A 21,848-nucleotide genomic window follows, 5' to 3' on the forward strand; every position below is an offset into this window, starting at 1 on the left:
GCCTAAATACTAGGCCTCAAATTTATATCCCGCTAAATCTGTCCCTAGTGCTGTAGCTGGGCGAGTTATTTAGTGTCCGTTCAAGCACATTTCTTGTTCTGGGTTGAAATACAATTCCCAATTTAGCAATTTCATAATTTAGTGGTTTCTGCTATATCAGAGCTATTTGAAATCTATCCCTAAAAGGGTATATAATATTCAAGGTGCACATTGGGTCATTCAGAATAACTTCACACACACCCGCTACTGTGTATTTCCAAGTCTAATTCTGGCACTAAACCCATACCTGTCACCCAGCGCCTAAATACTAGGCCTCAAATTTATATCCCGCTAAATCTGTCCCTAGTGCTGTAGCTGGGCGAGTTATTTAGTGTCCGTTCAAGCACATTTCTTGTTCTGGGTTGAAATACAATTCCCAATTTAGCAATTTCATAATTTAGTGGTTTCTGCTATATCAGAGCTATTTGAAATCTATCCCTAAAAGGGTATATAATATTCAAGGTGCACATTGGGTCATTCAGAATAACTTCACACACACCCGCTACTGTGTATTTCCAAGTCTAATTCTGGCACTAAACCCATACCTGTCACCCAGCGCCTAAATACTAGGCCTCAAATTTATATCCCGCTAAATCTGTCCTTAGTGCTGTAGCTGGGCGAGTTATTTAGTGTCCGTTCAAGCACATTTCTTGTTCTGGGTTGAAATACAATTCCCAATTTAGCAATTTCATAATTTAGTGGTTTCTGCTATATCAGAGCTATTTGAAATCTATCCCTAAAAGGGTATATAATATTCAAGGTGCACATTGGGTCATTCAGAATAACTTCACACACACCCGCTACTGTGTATTTCCAAGTCTAATTCTGGCACTAAACCCATACCTGTCACCCAGCGCCTAAATACTAGGCCTCAAATTTATATCCCGCTAAATCTGTCCCTAGTGCTGTAGCTGGGCGAGTTATTTAGTGTCCGTTCAAGCACATTTCTTGTTCTGGGTTGAAATACAATTCCCAATTTAGCAATTTCATAATTTAGTGGTTTCTGCTATATCAGAGCTATTTGAAATCTATCCCTAAAAGGGTATATAATATTCAAGGTGCACATTGGGTCATTCAGAATAACTTCACACACACCCGCTACTGTGTATTTCCAAGTCTAATTCTGGCACTAAACCCATACCTGTCACCCAGCGCCTAAATACTAGGCCTCAAATTTATATCCCGCTAAATCTGTCCTTAGTGCTGTAGCTGGGCGAGTTATTTAGTGTCCGTTCAAGCACATTTCTTGTTCTGGGTTGAAATACAATTCCCAATTTAGCAATTTCATAATTTAGTGGTTTCTGCTATATCAGAGCTATTTGAAATCTATCCCTAAAAGGGTATATAATATTCAAGGTGCACATTGGGTCATTCAGAATAACTTCACACACACCCGCTACTGTGTATTTCCAAGTCTAATTCTGGCACTAAACCCATACCTGTCACCCAGCGCCTAAATACTAGGCCTCAAATTTATATCCCGCTAAATCTGTCCTTAGTGCTGTAGCTGGGCGAGTTATTTAGTGTCCGTTCAAGCACATTTCTTGTTCTGGGTTGAAATACAATTCCCAATTTAGCAATTTCATAATTTAGTGGTTTCTGCTATATCAGAGCTATTTGAAATCTATCCCTAAAAGGGTATATAATATTCAAGGTGCACATTGGGTCATTCAGAATAACTTCACACACACCCGCTACTGTGTATTTCCAAGTCTAATTCTGGCACTAAACCCATACCTGTCACCCAGCGCCTAAATACTAGGCCTCAAATTTATATCCCGCTAAATCTGTCCTTAGTGCTGTAGCTGGGCGAGTTATTTAGTGTCCGTTCAAGCACATTTCTTGTTCTGGGTTGAAATACAATTCCCAATTTAGCAATTTCATAATTTAGTGGTTTCTGCTATATCAGAGCTATTTGAAATCTATCCCTAAAAGGGTATATAATATTCAAGGTGCACATTGGGTCATTCAGAATAACTTCACACACACCCGCTACTGTGTATTTCCAAGTCTAATTCTGGCACTAAACCCATACCTGTCACCCAGCGCCTAAATACTAGGCCTCAAATTTATATCCCGCTAAATCTGTCCCTAGTGCTGTAGCTGGGCGAGTTATTTAGTGTCCGTTCAAGCACATTTCTTGTTCTGGGTTGAAATACAATTCCCAATTTAGCAATTTCATAATTTAGTGGTTTCTGCTATATCAGAGCTATTTGAAATCTATCCCTAAAAGGGTATATAATATTCAAGGTGCACATTGGGTCATTCAGAATAACTTCACACACACCCGCTACTGTGTATTTCCAAGTCTAATTCTGGCACTAAACCCATACCTGTCACCCAGCGCCTAAATACTAGGCCTCAAATTTATATCCCGCTAAATCTGTCCTTAGTGCTGTAGCTGGGCGAGTTATTTATTGTCCGTTCAAGCACATTTCTTGTTCTGGGTTGAAATACAATTCCCAATTTAGCAATTTCATAATTTAGTGGTTTCTGCTATATCAGAGCTATTTGAAATCTATCCCTAAAAGGGTATATAATATTCAAGGTGCACATTGGGTCATTCAGAATAACTTCACACACACCCGCTACTGTGTATTTCCAAGTCTAATTCTGGCACTAAACCCATACCTGTCACCCAGCGCCTAAATACTAGGCCTCAAATTTATATCCCGCTAAATCTGTCCTTAGTGCTGTAGCTGGGCGAGTTATTTAGTGTCCGTTCAAGCACATTTCTTGTTTTGGGTTGAAATACAATTCCCAATTTAGCAATTTCATAATTTAGTGGTTTCTGCTATATCAGAGCTATTTGAAATCTATCCCTAAAAGGGTATATAATATTCAAGGTGCACATTGGGTCATTCAGAATAACTTCACACACACCCGCTACTGTGTATTTCCAAGTCTAATTCTGGCACTAAACCCATACCTGTCACCCAGCGCCTAAATACTAGGCCTCAAATTTATATCCCGCTAAATCTGTCCCTAGTGCTGTAGCTGGGCGAGTTATTTAGTGTCCGTTCAAGCACATTTCTTGTTCTGGGTTGAAATACAATTCCCAATTTAGCAATTTCATAATTTAGTGGTTTCTGCTATATCAGAGCTATTTGAAATCTATCCCTAAAAGGGTATATAATATTCAAGGTGCACATTGGGTCATTCAGAATAACTTCACACACACCCGCTACTGTGTATTTCCAAGTCTAATTCTGGCACTAAACCCATACCTGTCACCCAGCGCCTAAATACTAGGCCTCAAATTTATATCCCGCTAAATCTGTCCTTAGTGCTGTAGCTGGGCGAGTTATTTAGTGTCCGTTCAAGCACATTTCTTGTTCTGGGTTGAAATACAATTCCCAATTTAGCAATTTCATAATTTAGTGGTTTCTGCTATATCAGAGCTATTTGAAATCTATCCCTAAAAGGGTATATAATATTCAAGGTGCACATTGGGTCATTCAGAATAACTTCACACACACCCGCTACTGTGTATTTCCAAGTCTAATTCTGGCACTAAACCCATACCTGTCACCCAGCGCCTAAATACTAGGCCTCAAATTTATATCCTGCTAAATCTCTCGTTACCGCTGTCCTGTTGTGGCTGGGAAAGTTATTTAGTGTCCGTCAAAGCACATTTTTTGTTCTGGGTTGAAATACAATTCCCAATTTAGCAATTTCATAATTTAGTGGTTTCTGCTATATCAGAGCTATTTGAAATCTATCCCTAAAAGGGTATATAATATTCAAGGTGCACATTGGGTCATTCAGAATAACTTCACACACACACGCTTCTGTGCATTTCCAAGTCTAATTCTGTCACTAAATCCATACCGGTCACCCAGCGCCTAAATACTAGGCCTCAAATTTATATCCCGCTGAATTTGAATACAATACATTGGGCCAAATAATATATTTGTTGTTGTGGTGAACCATAACAATGAGAAAAACATCTAGTAAGGGACGCGGACGTGGACATGGTCGTGGACATGGTCGGACATGGTGGGTGACGTGAAGCCTCATTCTCTGCTATGACATGCAGACTGATTCTCTGCTGTCATGAAGCCAGATTGTCTGTTACGGGACCTCTCTGCTCTGCCTGTGTGCTAGGCCTAAATATATGCCAATGGACTGTTGCAGTGGTGGGTGACGTGAAGCCTCATTCTCTGCTATGACATGCAGACTGATTCTCTGCTGTCATGAAGCCAGATTGTCTGTTACGGGACCTCTCTGCTCTGCCTGTGTGCTAGGCCTAAATATATGCCAATGGACTGTTGCAGTGGTGGGTGACGTGAAGCCTCATTCTCTGCTATGACATGCAGACTGATTCTCTGCTGACATGAAGCCAGATTGTCTGTTACGGGACCTCTCTCCTCTGCCTGTGTGCTAGGCCTAAATATATGCCAATGGACTGTTGCAGTGGTGGCTGACGTGAAGCCTCATTCTCTGCTATGACATGCAGACTAATTCTCTGCTGACATGAAGCCAGATTGTCTGTTACGGGACCTCTCTCCTCTGCCTGGGTGCTGGGCCTAAATTTATGACAATGGACTGTTGCAGTGGTGGCTGACGTGAAGCCTGATTCTCTGCTATGACATGCAGACTGATTCTCTGCTGACATGAAGCCAGATCCTCTGTTACGGGACCTCTCTCCTCTGCCTGTGTGTGTGCTGGGCCTAAATATATGCCAATGGACTGTTGCAGTGGTGGCTGACGTGAAGCCTCATTCTCTGCTATGACATGCAGACTGATTCTCTGCTGACATGAAGCCAGATTCTCTGTTACGGGACCTCTCTCCTCTGCCTGTGTGTGTGCTGGGCCTAAATATATGCCAATGGACTGTTGCAGTGGTGGCTGACGTGAAGCCTCATTCTCTGCTATGACATGCAGACTAATTCTCTGCTGACATGAAGCCAGATTGTCTGTTACGGGACCTCTCTCCTCTGCCTGGGTGCTGGGCCTAAATTTATGACAATGGACTGTTGCAGTGGTGGCTGACGTGAAGCCTGATTCTCTGCTATGACATGCAGACTGATTCTCTGCTGACATGAAGCCAGATCCTCTGTTACGGGACCTCTCTCCTCTGCCTGTGTGTGTGCTGGGCCTAAATATATGCCAATGGACTGTTGCAGTGGTGGCTGACGTGAAGCCTCATTCTCTGCTATGACATGCAGACTGATTCTCTGCTGACATGAAGCCAGATTCTCTGTTACGGGACCTCTCTCCTCTGCCTGTGTGTGTGCTGGGCCTAAATATATGCCAATGGACTGTTGCAGTGGTGGCTGACGTGAAGCCTCATTCTCTGCTATGACATGCAGACTAATTCTCTGCTGACATGAAGACAGATTCTCTGTTACGGGACCTCCCTCCTCTGCCTGGGTGCTGGGCCTAAATATATGCCAATGGACTGTTGCAGTGGTGGCTGACGTGAAGCCTCATTCTCTGCTATGACATGCAGACTAATTCTCTGCTGACATGAAGACAGATTCTCTGTTACGGGACCTCTCTCCTCTGCCTGGGTGCCGGGGCCTAAATATCTGAGAATGGACTGTTCCAGTGGTGGGTGACGGGAAGCCAGATTCTCTGCTATGGAACCTCTCTCCAATTGATTTTGGTTAATTTTTATTTATTTAATTTTTATTTTAATTCATTTCCCTATCCACATTTGTTTGCAGGGGATTTACCTACATGTTGCTGCCTTTTGCAGCCCTCTAGCTCTTTCCTGGGCTGTTTTACAGCCTTTTTAGTGCCGAAAAGTTCGGGTCCCCATTGACTTCAATGGGGTTCGGGTTCGGGACGAAGTTCGGATCGGGTTCGGATCCCGAACATTTCCGGGATGTTCGGCCGAACTTCTCGAACCCGAACATCCAGGTGTTCGCTCAACTCTAGCCATCAGCACCAAAATCCCATTTAAGGTTTCTGTTTGCATCTCTGCTGGAGATTGTCATATTTGTTGGAAAAAACAATACAGCACAGCATGCAGAGCTATTTTGGAAGCTTAGTATTTCTAACCACAGTTTCAACATTTTACAATACAAAGGCAAGCCTGATTGGCTTTAAAATGAACATTTCCCATTTTTCTAGGGGGCCCTAATGATCTTTATGTCTGAATAAGCAACTAATATTTAAAGAAATGTTCCAAAGTTATAACTAAATATATGGCTTATAGGGGTATTTTAGTCTCACAATACTGATGATCCCTCAAGATAGGTCAGCAATATCGGATCGGTGGGGGTCAGACCTCTAGCTCCCCAACCTATCACCAATTATCAGCAGGTGGCAGAAACAAAAACAGTAAAGCCTCATTCATAAGCCCGTGTCCATGCTCAAATCTGTGAAAAGGTAGTCAGCGATGCATCCATGAAGACGTCCGTGTTTCACGGACACTGTGCAACAAAAAATTTTTTTTATCTCTTTCAATGATCTGTGAAACATGGAACCATAGACTATAATGGGTGTAACGGATCTATCCATGCTAAAAATCTGGACCCACAGACCATGGTAAAATGAACACACATTAAAATAAACGGGTATGTGTGCTGTCCGTGGAGAACACGTACAACACATCTACGTGGCACACTGAGCGAATGAGGCTTAAGACTGTTTTGTTTCTGCCACAAGCAGCTGTCAAAAAACAGCTTGTTGGTGGGGATGCCAGGTGTCTGACCCCCACGTGAGACTGGAAATTCCCATAAAAACTGATCAATACAGATTTGTACTTCATCAAGACTAATAATAATGTCAATATTATCTCAATTGCTAAAGGGGTTGCCTAGATGAAACCACCTCTAGTAAGTGCCCATATTGAGGCACTTTGACATAAGAGAAGGAGGGTCCCTGGTGGACAAACCAATGCTTTTCACTGAAGATGGAGATGAAAAAAAAATATATAGTAGCTATGCAAATCGGACACTTGCTGCTTCCTTATCACTGGAGAAGCATTACTGGTGCTAATTAACAGATTTTAGAGAAAAACTCACCAAAGTAACAGTGCAGCAAAGCCCCAGCATGGAAAGTGTCAAAATGAAAGGAAAAAAATGAAAGCAGTACAAAATGATAGCACAATGATGGCCTAAGCAGTTTATAGTAAGCCCACAACGTATTATCTTGTGCTGTGCATATGGAAATATAAAGCACAACCATAAACCTCAGCTACATCATACACCAAGCATAGGATCCGTCATGCAAATCAAACACTAATGTTAAGGGCACCAACAAAATATATAAAAATACTAAACCATATAAAGTATCCTGTGTAATTAAAAGGCAATTTGTGTTCTAAGATGTACTATGTAATGTAACAACCTATGTACAGCATAAAGCTACTTATTACAACAGTTTAAAAGGGCTGTCCAGGCTTAAGAAATTCCTCTGAGGGTAGGTTCAAACTTGCGTTAAACAGATCACTGGATGCACCCTAGCTAGATACCGCCATTCACCTCCAGACCCCACTCACTATAGTGGGTTCTAGCTGCTTTCTGGCATAAGAGTTGGTTTTCGGCTGGACAACAACTGTTGCATGCAATGTTGAAAGCTGACATTTGGTCAGATCCCATTACATGGGGTGCTGCAATGAATGCCAGTATCCAGCTAGGCCGCACACAGTGAATGTCCACAGGCTGTTCTCTGCTGGAATCCGCTTAAGCGTACTTTCACACTAGCGGTTTTCGTTAACGGCACTAAGTTCCGTCACAGGGGCTCTATACCGGAAAAGAACTGATCAGTTTCATCCCCATGCATTCTGAATGGAGAGCAATCCGTTCAGGATGCATCAGGATGTCTTCAGTTCAGTCTTTTTGCCTTTTCAGGAAGGAGATAATACCGCAGCATGCTACAGTTTTATCTCCGTCCAAAATTCCAAAACACTGGAGGGAATGCTGGATCCGTCATTTTTTCCCATTGAAATGTATTAATGCCGGATCCGGGCCCGAGTGTTCTGGAAAAACGGATTCGGTCCGCGCATACTCTGACCGAAAAAAAATTGATAAAAAATAAATGCCATATCCATTTTTCTGGATGACACTGGAGAGACGGATCCGGCATTTCAATACATTTGTCATACAGATCAGGATCCTGATCTGTCTGACAAATGCCATCAGTTTGCGTCCGTATTCAGCGGGTAGTTCCGGCGACGGAACTGCCTTCCGGAATCCTCTGCCGCAAGTGTAAAAGTACCCTAATGCAAGTGTGAATCTACCCTAACAGCAGGAAATAATGTAAAATTAAATTAGCCATTACTTACCCCTTAAAGAGGTTGTTCAGGCTTTTAATATTGATGACCTATACTCAGGATAGGTCATCAATATCAGATTTGGGGGGGTCCAACACCCGGCACCCCCGCCGATCAGCTAGCTGTATGAAGGGAAGGCACATGTGCCAGCTCCCTTCCTATTCACTAATGAGATAGCAGCAGCAAGCAGAAAGAGAGACAGCATGCACACACGCCTTCCCTTCATACAGCTGATCGGCAGGGGTGACAGGTGTCGGACTCCCAACGGTGACATGCCAAATATGAAAGCGCCAGCATAAAGGCGGTGATTGGCAGCAGCAGTTATGCGATTCACGTATATGGTATCATCGATGCAGGTAAGTAATGGATATTTTTATATTTGACACAAATTTCCAGCTCTTGGGGACATTTCTTAAAATTCTTGATGACCCCTTTAAAGGGGTTATCCAAACCCTATAAAACTACCCCCCTTAATGCCTGGGCACCTCATATAGGTCTTACTTACCCTGCTCCCCAACACCCACGTCACTTCTGGTCCCCACACGGCCACTGTTGCATCTCCCCGTCGCGCAGATCAAAACATACGGCAACGGGGGGGCAGTGGCAGTTGTACGGGGATCAGAGGCGATGAGGGTGCTTGGGAGCAGGGTAAGTATAACTGATATGAGGGGCCTGGGCATTGGGGGGGGGGGGGGTCATTATAGTGGTTCGATAACCCCTTTAAGGGTCAAAAGCAGGAGTGGATCAAAAAATAAACATAAAATAATATCAAGAAAGACACAGAAGTAGGTTAGATCTGTGTATTTAGAGGTCCCCGTGTGGATTCAGCCCATAGCACTGATGCTCATTTAAGTTTAAAGCTATGCACATTTTTGCAGTTGTGATTCTTATTTATAGCATGTAACAGAAATTGAAAAAAAAAAAAAAAAAAATGCTTGCATGTCGTCATATGAGTGATGTATATTTCTCCATATCTTGGCTACAAACTAACCAGGAGATAAAAAATGAGTAGATGACAGCCACTGTCATCTACTCATCATTTGAAGCTGAATGTACCTGCCCATGTCAGATAACAGATGTTACACGGCTCAAGTTATTCTGCGAAAAACATGGCAAACTACCCCCATCGGAGCCCCTGCCTCTTTCTTCAGAGCTACACCCACCCCTTCTCGAGTATGTCAGAAAAAAAGTGTAGAAACCCTAGATGTGATAAATTGCGCCACTTTTTTTAAACACAGTTTTGGCACAGATACATGATGAAATTTGGGCCAGACTGTTTACACGTTGCAATAAAACCACACTTGCAGGAGAAATCCATTTAAATAGTCCCTAACCAATCAACAGACATAAATTAATACCAAAGTAGAATGTAAATATCTCTATAATGTATCTTATCAAAGAAAAAAAAAGCCTTTTTTTTCCCTCTAGCCTTCCTTCTTACCCCTCCTCACTCCATAGATTTCAATGGGCAGCATGCAATTGGATCGGTCTTGTTTCTCAAGATGGATTGAGCAGAGAATATTAGGTTAGGAAGGGGGGGGGGGGGGGGGGAGGAAGATGCATTTCTCTGATAAATTACATTATAAAGTTTCTTTATATTCACCTGTACTATTGATTTACACAGTCTGTTGAAAAGTTAATTATGAGGTCAATTTTCACATAGCAATTATTGCAAGAAAAGATCACAATTACAGGCAAAATTTCAAACGCACCAATTTTCGGCTTCATTTATTAAAGCTAGAGAAGACATAGTGTCTGCACAGATTTTTATAAATGAGGCTGCTGGCCCACTTGATTTAACTACCACTTTATGTCCCCTATAGTAAGATAATTTCTAGTAACAGTTTGCAAGGCTGAAAAAAGACATTTGTCCATCCAGTTCGGCCCGTCATCCTGCAAGTAGATCCAGAGGAAGGGGGAAAAAAAAAAACTGAGGAAGGGGGGAAAAAACTGTGAGGTAGAAGCTAAGTTTCCCCACTTAAGGGGGGGAAAATTCCTTCCCGACTCCAATCAGGCACTCAGAATAACTCCCTGGATCAACGACCCATCTCTAGTAGCTATAGCCTGTAATGTTATCACACTCCAGAAATTCATCCAGGCCCCTCTTGAATTCCTTTATTATACTCACCACCTCCTCAGGCAGAGAGTTCCATAGTCTCACTGCTCTTACCGTAAAGAATCCTCTTCTATGTTTGTGTACAAACCTTCTTTCCTCTAGACCAGGGATGCCCAACCTGCGGCCCTCCAGCTGTTGCAAAACTACAACTCCCAGCATGCCCAGACAGCCTACAGCTATCAGCCTACAGTACAGGATGATGGGAGTTGTAGTTTTACAACAGATGGAGGGCCAGGTTAAGCATCTACCCGCTCTAGATGCAGAGGATGTCCCCTCGTCACAGTCCTGGGGATAAATAGATGATGGGAGAGATCTCTGTACTGACCCCTGAAATATTGTACACGGTTATTAGATCTCCCCTCAGTCGTCTTTTTTCTAAAGTGAATAACCCTAATGTTGATAATCTTTCAGGGTACTGTAGTCCCCCCATTCCAGTTATTACTTTAGATGCCCTCCTCTGGACCTTCTCCAGCTCTGCTATGTCTGCCGTGTTCACAGGAGCCCAGAACTGTACACAGTACTCCATGTGTGGTCTGACTAGCAATTTGTAAAGTGGTAGGACTATGTTCTCATCACGGCATCTATGCCCCTTTTGATGCAGCCCATTATCTTAATGGCCTTGGCAGCAGCTGCCCGACACTGGTTTCTACAGTTTAGTTTACTATCAACTAAAATGTCAAAATTCTTTTCCATGTCAGTGTTACCGAGTGTTTTGTTGTTTAGTATGTAGTAGTAGTAGTAAAGTACAATCTCTAATGACAGATACAAAGGTTTACCAGAAAATGTAGTCTTCAGTATTTTAAGTCAAAATAAGCAAACTAAAGTTCAGAGGCTGACACTCATTGTGCTGTCAAAGTGGCGGTCTCCATGAGGTGGTAGAAGAGAATATTTCATTTGTTTCTGTAACTGCCCCATAGATATGCAAGTAAACTTTACATGTGTTCTGCAAAACCCAATGTATGTGAAAGGTTATTACAATCCTGTGCAAAAGTGAAAAGAAACCCAGCCTTGTAAAGCAACCATAACATATCTATTCAGCACTTTATTCTTTACAATATGTTCGTCCTCACCTGAAGAGTCAAAAGTGCTGCCAGATGTTGCGCTGGCTGCTGCGGGAGCAGGGGCAGTGGCGGTAATTGGCTGACTGGCTCCAAAAGATGTATCAAAGCCTGGCTGAATTAAGTTATTCTGTGCTGGGGCGATGGGTGCAGGGGATGGCGAAATAAATGACCCTCCAAATCCTTCCGACAAATAAGAAAATAAAGACATCTGTAAACTCCTTTCAAATCTGTTCCAACTTTTTGAAATCCACACAATGATCTATTTTAATTACTTGCAAATAGTGTTCTGACGTAGAAGAATAGTCAGCAAAGCAAACCACTGGTTGGCATATTTTTTTTATAAACAGTGCCACACCTGACCATGGGTTGGGTCTGGTATTGCAGCTTAAAGGGAACCTGTCACCAGTTTTATGGTGTCCTAACTAAGGGCAACATAAATAAGTGACTGATTCTCTTAGCAAAATGCTGGGTCACTTTCTTTAATTTACCCAGTCAATCTGCCAACAGCTTGTATTGAAAAGCTCCAGCTCATAATGAGGAGTCCTGAATATTCATGAGCTCCTGACTCTCCCCGCCCACCTGCTGCTGAATGACAGTTTGTTTCCATATGAATCAGGAGCAGGTGGGCAGGGGAGTGGCTATAGCTCTGAATTAAATATACGCTGGACTCAATGACATCACGCCGGACTCCAATCAGCTCATTAGCATGCGGCATGAGGTAACCATCTGTCACACCAGTAAGTGAATATATCTAAGGCACTTTTTAGTAGTTAATGATTGTATATAATTAGTTAGATTATAATCAAATATCCACATGACAGGCTCCTTTTAAGGGCTTATTCTCACATTTGTCTCTGTTTTGCATCCATGTGCTGTCCGTGGTTTTCACTGACCCATTGAATAGAATGCATGTGTTCCGGCAGAACAGGCCGAAGTACTGCGGGTTCCCATGGATTTCCTGCAGTGCAGACTAACAGTCCACGGAAAAACCCTACGTCTGAATATGCATATAGTGTTCAACAGGTCTGTGCGCTGTCCATGGAGAAAGACGACAGATTGAAGAAGCCCTAACTCCACTGAAGTAAATGGGATAGAGCTACTATACCACAGGCGGCACTGGTTATGGAAGAAAGCAGCCATGTTATTTTTAGTCCTATACATATGAGGGCAGTGTAATACAGGTCATGATGAACAGTTTAAGTACCTTTGAAGTAACGTAACATTCTTCTAGAAATGATGCATAAAATACATGTGTATGTCGCTCCTAGGAAATTATGGAAGATGGCTCTGGGTGGGTCGGGAAAGTTATTTTTTTTCCCTTTCTGATGTTGAGCTTTTTTGTTACTTTTGCAAAAATGTCTGCTGCAAAGGATTAGGAAAAACTAAGATCATAGAAAACTATTTTATCAGATGGTAGTTACCTGCCAGGAGATCTGCTGCAGCTGATGAACTCGTAGGTGCCAGAGCTGCGGGCTGTGGTTCACTTACACTTCCAAAAGCATCTGTCACATCATTATGGATGGGGACAAGAGGGAAATAAAAGATCACTGGTACATTGCAGAACTATTTTCTGTTGGATGCAACATGACAAGACAGGAACGACTGGTCAAGAACACTTCGCAAAATCTTCGGGTGATTACATATTTTATGTGGCACCAAAAACCATTGGCAGCACATCACTTCATGTTAACAGGGATGTGCTGCCAGCAATGTGCAACCTCATGGGACCTATGGAAACCCCTGGTAAATGGCTCTCCAACAGTGTCATATCTGTTGTGACCCCCTGGTAAATTCTAATTATCATAACTCTGCAACTGCTTAGGAAGGAAAGCAGGGACCTACCTCCAAATAAGTCAATCACAGGTTCAACCTTGGCTGGCGATGCGGTGGGCACGGGTGTTGGAGCAGCAAATGTGTCCACTGTTGTAATCACAAGATGAGAAAATCTTACCATATTACTGTGTACAACTCAAATTAGCATTTAAAGGGATTCTGACAGCTAGTTGTAGCATATAGAGCTGTGTCCATGCACTGCTAGAGCGCAATTAGCACGTCCGCAATATACATTTTCCATAGCTATGATATGAATGATTTTATTAAGTCTGAAAAACTATTTTATATATATGCAAATGGGGCTAGAAAGGAGCCCAAGGGGCTGTTACCAACGTTTCGGTAGCCCAGCCACGCCCCGCATCCTCCAAATCCACTCCTTGCACTCCCGACGTCATGCAGTTAAAGCGCCATAAACTTGCGCATGCGTGAGTGTGCTGCATGTCAGCGCCGGCATGGTGTCCCTGCCCAGTGTTGGTATCAGCCTCAAGGAACAAACTGCACATGCGCTAGCCGTTATGCGAGAGATTACGGAGCTTCAACTGTGTGACATCAGGGGAGCAAGGAGGGGCTTTGGAGGATGCAGGGCGTGGCTGGGCTCCTGAAATGTTGGTAACAGCACCTTGGGCTCCTTTCTAGCACCATTTGTGTGTATATACACATACACACACACACACACACACACACACGTTTCTGACTGACTAAATAAAACCATTCATAGCTACGGAAAAGATATATTGCGGACGTGCCAATGGTGATCTAGCAGCACATGTAAACAACTCTATTGGCTAAAACTAGCTGTCAGAATCCCTTTAAGACTTTTCTTCAATGTGTTAATTGAGAAGGGTAAGGCTGGGTTTGCATCACTTTTTTATTATAGGTTTAATATACATAAAAACACGTATATGTTAACGGATGCCTCAGACAGATGTCATACAGTGCCATTTTTTGCGGGACTTTGCAGGTGGTGTACTATGCTTTTCCATCCTGTGAGTCCTGCAAAAAGTATAAGTTAACATATAACAAAAAACGTGATGTGAGCCTAGGAAGAAGTGTCATAGAAAAGGCATACTATTTAGCAGCTTGATGCTTGCAGCTCCTCCAGTATCCCCATCCGCTCTGTGTTGTCACAGGTGCCATTAGGGTCACATATACCTGTACACATACCATAAAAAGGCCTCTCTTACAACAGTCCTATTACTCTTACAGGGGTTGTGCAGTGATAATAAGTGTGTAACCAGCCATTTTTCTAATAACGCTTTGCAGGTTTTGGCTCCAAGTGTCTATGTGAGGAAAATGATACCACATGGCATGGTGTCTGCCGACCATGTATGACTGCTCTGCCCCCTTAAGAGCGGCAGTCTCAGCAAGTGTTTTATTGAGGTCAGCCAGTGGAGTACCTGTAATAGAGGCAGACCACGTGACTGCCATAGGGGGTGGGGGAACGCCCACATGAAAATTGCTCTTCTCTTCCCAGTGTGAAAGAGCACACAGCCGCCACTAGGGGGAGCTCAATGCAAAAGAGATTGTTACAGCTTCCATGATAGTTGTACTAATTCCTATTCACTGAGCTCCCCCTAGTGGTGGCTGCAGTCAGCCACCCAGCTTTGTAATGGAAGAGAAGCAAGAGATTTATCAATGTATTTTTGCCAGTTTTCTGGTATTAATACATTGAGAATTATGTATGGGATTTAGAATGACTGCCATATATTTGAAGCACCTGTTCCACCTTTTCAGACATAAAACTCTGATAAAGTAGGTGAGGCCAAAGGCAGCTTTTCTTTTAACACAGTTTGTATGTAATTACAATTTCTGCCACTTGATAAAACTATGTAAAATTTGTCCAAAATCACATGTTCTGCATTGCCTGGGAGGTACTGATCCATGTACACAAAAAAAAAATAAAAAAAAAATAAAATAGGTGCAGGGGGCCCATACTAAGTTTTACTATGGGGCCCTATGAAATCTGTGTACGCCTCTGAGACCAGTAGGGAATTCTGTGTGTGTCTGTGCAACTGAAAATAGGTGCTCATGCCAAGGCCAAGTCCATCTAAGGGGCGGGGCAACTAATGGCGGAGGTCTCGTGACTTGCAGACCGGATGTCTTGCCCCATCACTGAAGGCAGGACTTGTGACACACTGCACATGCGTGCCTGCTGAGCCTAGCATGCTCCATCTAAGGGCTCAGGCGCATGACCGTATGTATTTTGCGGTCCGCAATAAACGGATCCGCAAACATTACGTATGACGTCCGTGTGCATTATGTATTTTGTGGAATGGAACAGCTGGTCCCTAATAATACAGTACTATCCTTATCCGTAATGCGGACAATAATAGGACATATTCTATTTTTTTGCAGACTGAAAATACAGAATACACACAGAGCACCTTCTGTTTTTTTTGCGGACCCATTGAAATGAAGGGTTCCGCATACGGTCCGTAAAAAAACAAAAATGGAACGGACACGGAAAGAAAATACGTTTGTGTGCATGAACCCTAAGGGGATGGAGCAATCAGTGAAGGGGGTCACATGACTGGCAGACAAAACGTCATGTTGCATCACTGTCCCATGACCACAGGTAGGAAAGGGCAGCTAGAGCCCAAGCTTTAAACAAGTTATTAGTAACCGACTGGTTTTATGAAAACCTAATCATTTTTATACAGTTGTATATAACTGAACAACCCCTTTAACAGATAGCACCTCAGTTTACAGAGCTAAACTAGCTAAACAGGACCATGTATGTCCATGCTCTTGTAGTCCAGTCCTCTTCACCTGAATGGGCATGAGCTATAAAAACAGGGACTGTTTCCTGTACTAGTGGTTACATTATAGAAATGGCTGCTTTGGGAATGTCCTAAAGGTGATGTTCACACTGTGTTTGGCTCATAAGAATATATGTATATCTGGAAAAAACACCCTTTTGCCATCCTTTGGCCCTGTGGAAACATGGGAACATTAATATATATATATTGGGGATCGACCGATAATTGATTTCTTAGAGCCGATAACCTGTGAACTTTCAGGCCGATAACTTATACCGATATTCTGTGCGTTTTCAGAATATTATAGGATTATTTTTTAAAAATATATTTTAATAGTTTGGACTTTTCGGATGTGACAATATGCGATATGTTTATTTATTGTTTATATATTTTTTATGTAAAATTGGGAAAGGGGGCGATTTATACTTAATATTTTTTTTTACTTTAATAACTATTTAATAACTATTTCCCCCCTTAGGGGCTAGAGCCTGGGATCTTTTAATTCCTTGTCCTATTTACCCTAATAGAGCTCTATCGGGGTGAATAGGACTTCAGTCTCCCTGCTGCCCTATGCATAGTACACACAGGGCAGCAGGGAGCAGACTATGGCAGCCAGGGCTTCAGTAGCGTCCTGGCTGCCATGGTAACCGATCGGACCCCCAGGATTACACTGCTGGGGCTCTGATCAGAAGCTGCCACTGCCACACACTGCGCTACCAATGTTTTTAATACTGGGGGGTGGGTGCACTGTGCCACCAATGGTAATTAACGTTTAATACAGGAGGCGCGTGTGGGGGCGCAGAATCACATAGCCGGCACCCTGCCTCTGACAGGGAGCTGCGATCAGCAGCAGCAGTTAACCCCTGAGGTGCGGCACCTGAGGGGTTAGCTGCCGCTGATCGCAGCTTCCTGTCATATAGGCTGGGCACCGCCTCCTGGATTTGTATTAGACATTAATTATCATTGGTGGCACAGTGTGCCCGCTCCTCCTCCTCTGCCCATTGGCAGTGCGGCACAGGGGGCAGCGGGGAGGGAGAGACTCCTTCTGCCTTGTGCTGCTGAGATAACATGAGCGATCTGACAGCAGCACTCATGTTCTGTGATGGCGCACTGGACGCATTATTGGCATATTGGCAAGGTTAGATGCCGATAACTTTAAAAATAATATCAGCCGATAATATCGTAACATATATATTAGTTTTCCCATGTTTCTACGGGGCCAAGGGCGTTTTTTCCAGATATACATAAATGGAATATCTGAATTAAAAAGTGTGAATAGAGGCCACCACATGCTCCTGTGATACTTTTATTTATTTATTTTTTAGTTCACATAAGGGTACTTTCACACTTGTATTGTGAAGATCCGGCAGGCAGTTCCGTCGCCGGAACTGCCTGCCGGATCCGGAAATCCATGTGCAAACGGATAGCATTTGCAGACTGATCCGAAGCCATCTAACAAATGCATTGAAAGACCGGATCAGTCTCTCCGGTGTCATCTGGAAAAACGGATCCGGTATATATATTTTTTTGCATCTTTAAAGGTCTATGCATGCATTAATGCCTTTCAATGTAAAATAATGTCTTCCGGAATTTTGGACAGAGAAAATACCGCAGCATGCTGCAGTATTTTCTCCGGCCAAATTAGGTGTGACTGAACTGAAGACATCCTGAACGGATTGCTCTACATTCAGAATACATTAGGATAAAACTGATCAGTTCTTTTCCGGTATTGAGCCTCTAGGACGGAACTCTATACCGGAAAAGAATAACGCTAGTGTGAAAGTACCCCAACTTTAAAAGATGACAATTGCAAACAAGACACAAAAAAAAAGCAAAAGCTTCAGAGAAATCATTTTACAATGGTCTCTAAATGCCACTGGTGTTTGGCCTTGGATGCATTAAACTAACTCCTATGATGGTGAGGACGAGGGTCTTCCCTCAGAAGTTTTAAGGTTACAGATCCAAAGAAAAATCTGCAGACAGATTTTGCTGCGGACTTCACTTTATGCATTTCAAAGGGTTGAATCTGCAGATAAAAATGACCACGCGGCAGATTTAAAATCCACAACATGAATTTCCACATTGATTTTGTACTCAGTGTGTGGAGGAGTTCTCTTTAAAATCCGTCCACTTTGCTGCTACTGTAAAATGCGCAGCGCACACGGCCCCGTGGATATACTGAACCACTGGACCCATGAAGACTTTTTTTTCAGGTCTAGTACAACGACTTTAATAAGGGGTTCTAGATAAATGGGGATGTCTGTAAAAGTTAATAACTGCAATGATTTAGAATTGGACATTGTAACATTATAATATATACATTATAGTATATACATACAGTACATAAAATATTAGATACAAATAAAACCACAGTCCACACAATATTGTTAAAGTGTAATTCCAACCTTTTTAAAGGAGTAAAAAAAAATTATGGCCTATCCTTAGGATATTAAAGTGGCATTACACTGTCCACCGTACGGGCAATGCGAGTGGCGATGGATGATAAAACATCCATCAGCGCTAGTTTGCACCAGCCTGATTACACAGACCGATGTAAATTGAATGCGGAAGAAATGAGTTGTTCCTCCCTCATTCTGTTTTACTATTTAATTGGCAGCACGTCCTTACACAGGAAGGTGTGATGCCTATAATTGGGCATCTTTCATCCTGACGAAAGATGCCCAGCAGCTGATGAACGCGCATCGGCTGCTTAATTATACGAGCCAATTATTGTGAAAGAGCGTTCCTACGAACAATTATGCACGATCGTGAGGTCTAATAGGCCCTTTGGTGGGGGTCAGACTGTGCATCCAGCTGCAATACCAAGCACAGCTGCTACAAAAAGTGTAAGGTTGTGCAATAGGGACTGCAGCGCTCATACGTACTTTGGGCTCCATCAAACAGCTGGTCGACAGTGTGGACTCTCCATTGATTACAACGGTCCATGCTGTAAAACATTGTACTTTTTGTGGCGGCTGCAGTTGGTATTGCAGCTTTGTCCCATTCACTTCTAACAGTTGATGGGCGGTAGTGCTAAGAGGCTGGGCAGTGCCCTATGACTTAGTACCGTTGACTTAGGTAGAGAACATTTTTATTAGGCAGTTGGCCTGGATCCTCAACTAAAGGAACAATGATTTCTATGAAGTACCAAGCTGTGAGGGATTAATATAATATTCAGGCGATGAACGGGCACATGCAGTTACAAATTAGCAGAGCTGAAAGGACACTGCAGGCGACTCTTCTTCTAAGCGTAGGATGTGGGTGATAAAACACAGCATAATAGGCAGCGACATGGACGGTTGGTCAGCCAGTGGAAGTTCATACAAGATAAAATAGGTTAATAAAACCTTAATAGCACAAACATGGCCAACTGTTGCCCATCCATTAGGCCTACATATCATACAAGTGCTTTACACCAAAAAGCACTCACCAGATAAGAGGTCTCCAGTGAGGGAAGTCTCGGGCACAGGAGAAGGCCCATGTGGTGAGGATGAGAAAGCATCTTTCCAAAGCAATAGAAAACAAGAGCCAAGTCAGTTTAAGCAATGAGGAAATTAGAAGTGCGGCAACAATTCATGGAGCCAAAAATGTGAATGAAAAAGATGTCATGCTTTACCTGTACCAAACAGGTCTATGCTAGGTGTAACTTCTGGCTTAGGCGCAGCAGCCACCTCCGAAACAGACTCAAATAAATCTAAGACCAAATACAAGCAACGTTATTCCTTCGATGGTGCCGAGAGGAGCAGATCGTGAACGAACAATCTGTTTCGAATGAGAGACAGGCATGCAAAGAACACTTGCATCGAAAGCAAGGAACAAGCAGATTTCATTTGTATCACAAAACATACAGATGAATCCAGACATGCTGAACCTCAAGTTCCATATTATCACAGCAGAAAATCCATACAGCCATGGACTTTATGGGACAGACATTATCTAGAAGTCTAAACTGTAATCTGAAGTTAATCAAATGTTACCTGAAGGCCTCATGCACACGAACATATTTTTGTTCCACATCCGATCCAGTTTTTGTGGATCGGATGTGGACCATTTAGTTTCAATGGGGTCCCAAAAAATGCAGACTTCCACATGTGTATATGTGCCACAGTCACATGCAAAAAAAAAAATAGAACATATCCTACACTTGTCCGTTTTGCAGACAAGCATAGGACATTTCTACAGTACAGAAGTGACAAAGAAAATGGCGGCGTACACATAGCCGGTATCCGGGTCTTCTGGATCCGCAGTTAGCAGACCACAAAATATATAGTTGTGTGCATGTGGCCTTAAGTGAATCTCCACCCAGGGGCATATCTAGGAGGGGAGTGATGGGGGCATGTGCCCTGGGTTCCGAGTGTAAGGGGGCACCACCAAAACACTTTGCCTTGGTCAGGGTATTTAAATACAGGGTTAGGGCAGCAATCCAAACCTTTGTAGTAAATGCAGCATTAGTTACACTTGACATATACGCCATCTTCTATCTGGAGTAGATTTTAGCACCTGGTGCACAGACTTCCATGCACCTCTTAATAATCTTGCTGCATCTTATGCCAGCTGCCTTTTCACTAGGACCCCCATATGAAACACGAGTCTTAGTAAATGTGTGAATAGTTGTAGGCTCCTAAGCTCCCTCTAGTGGTGGCTCTAGGCAGCCAGAAAGCTCACCTTAAAATATATGGCTATAAAGAGCATTTGGAATTCTACATCAGAAAAATGGTGTGTCAAAAACTCCCGAGTATGAACCTCCTTAAAGGGAACCTGTCACCTGGATTTTGGGTATAGAGCTGAGGACATGGGTGTGCTTTTATTGTGTAAAAAAAACGATTTGATACATATGCAAATTAACATAAAAGAGTCATATCTTACTTGTGTGACCAGAGAAGAGTCATATTTTCAAGCTCTGACTCATCTCAGGTTAAATCATTTTTTATACACAATAAAAGCACACAGAGCTATGGGGACTGGGTATTGCGGATGTGCTAGTTGCCATCTAGCAATCCATGTCCTCAGCTCTATACACCAAATCCTGGTGACAGGTTCCCTTTAAATGGAACCTGTCATCAACTTTATGCCATCTATACTAACAGCAGCATAAAGTAGAGACAGGGGAGTTGATTTCAGCGGTCTTTCATTTAAAAGTAAGTGGTTGCAGAGAACCAACATCACACTCATTGCAGACTGGGCCTGGAAAAGAGTCCCGGCCACCGGAGAAGAGTCCTGGTTATTCATGATCTCCTGCTCTCCTGCCCACCTGCTGATGACTCACGGTCTTCTACCTAGTTTTCTCGCTTTCTCTCTAGGAGAGAACTGCCAATCATCAGCAGTTGGGTGAGAGTGCAGGAGATTATGTCTAACCAGGACTCTTCTCAGGTAGATTTGACTCTTTTTAAGGCCTGGGCTGCAATGCTTATGATGCTGGTTCTCGGCAACCACTTACTATTAGCTCATGAGTGACACATCGCTGAAATCAGCATTTCTGTCGCTATTTTATGCTGCCCTCAGTGAGGTCAGCATAAAGTTGATGACAGGTTCCCTTTAAATATGCACCTGTAGTAAGACAGATACAAGCATTCTGGTACTCCAGCTGATGTGAAACTTCAACTTACAGAATGCTCAATTCAACCGAGCAAGGGCATATACTGGAGTCATAGTTTCACAACTGCTGAAGTGCTGGAGGTTGGTCCCTGATTTAGATGGAGGCCGCTAGACCAAAGTTTGGTTTTGTACGGCTGTTATACTTTTAGTCAGGAATTTGTCAGAGAGTGGCAATTAGATCATAGGGAGATTTTAATATATATATATATATATATATA

At 42.8% G+C, this 21,848-nt stretch overlaps 1 protein-coding gene across 12 annotated transcripts in view; it reads right to left on the reverse strand.

Annotated features, from left to right (window-relative positions):
- Window positions 1-21,848, reverse strand: part of SNAP91 (synaptosome associated protein 91) — a 162,860-nt gene that overhangs the window by 11,626 nt on the left and 129,386 nt on the right. For 9 of the 12 annotated variants that reach the window (XM_044289042.1, XM_044289039.1, XM_044289036.1 and 6 more), the window contains 5 exons: window positions 19,652-19,729; window positions 19,466-19,537; window positions 13,286-13,363; window positions 12,865-12,945; window positions 11,453-11,623 (listed from right to left, as the gene is read on the reverse strand). In XM_044289042.1, coding sequence (XP_044144977.1) covers window positions 11,453-11,623; window positions 12,865-12,945; window positions 13,286-13,363; window positions 19,466-19,537; window positions 19,652-19,729 — 480 coding nt within the window. The remainder of the gene's footprint in view (window positions 1-11,452; window positions 11,624-12,864; window positions 12,946-13,285; window positions 13,364-19,465; window positions 19,538-19,651; window positions 19,730-21,848) is intronic. The other 3 variants (XM_044289045.1, XM_044289044.1, XM_044289043.1) reach the window with 2 other exon arrangements.

Source organism: Bufo gargarizans, chromosome 4 (genome assembly GCF_014858855.1).
Source record: "Bufo gargarizans isolate SCDJY-AF-19 chromosome 4, ASM1485885v1, whole genome shotgun sequence".
Classification (NCBI taxonomy): Eukaryota; Metazoa; Chordata; class Amphibia; order Anura; family Bufonidae; genus Bufo; species Bufo gargarizans.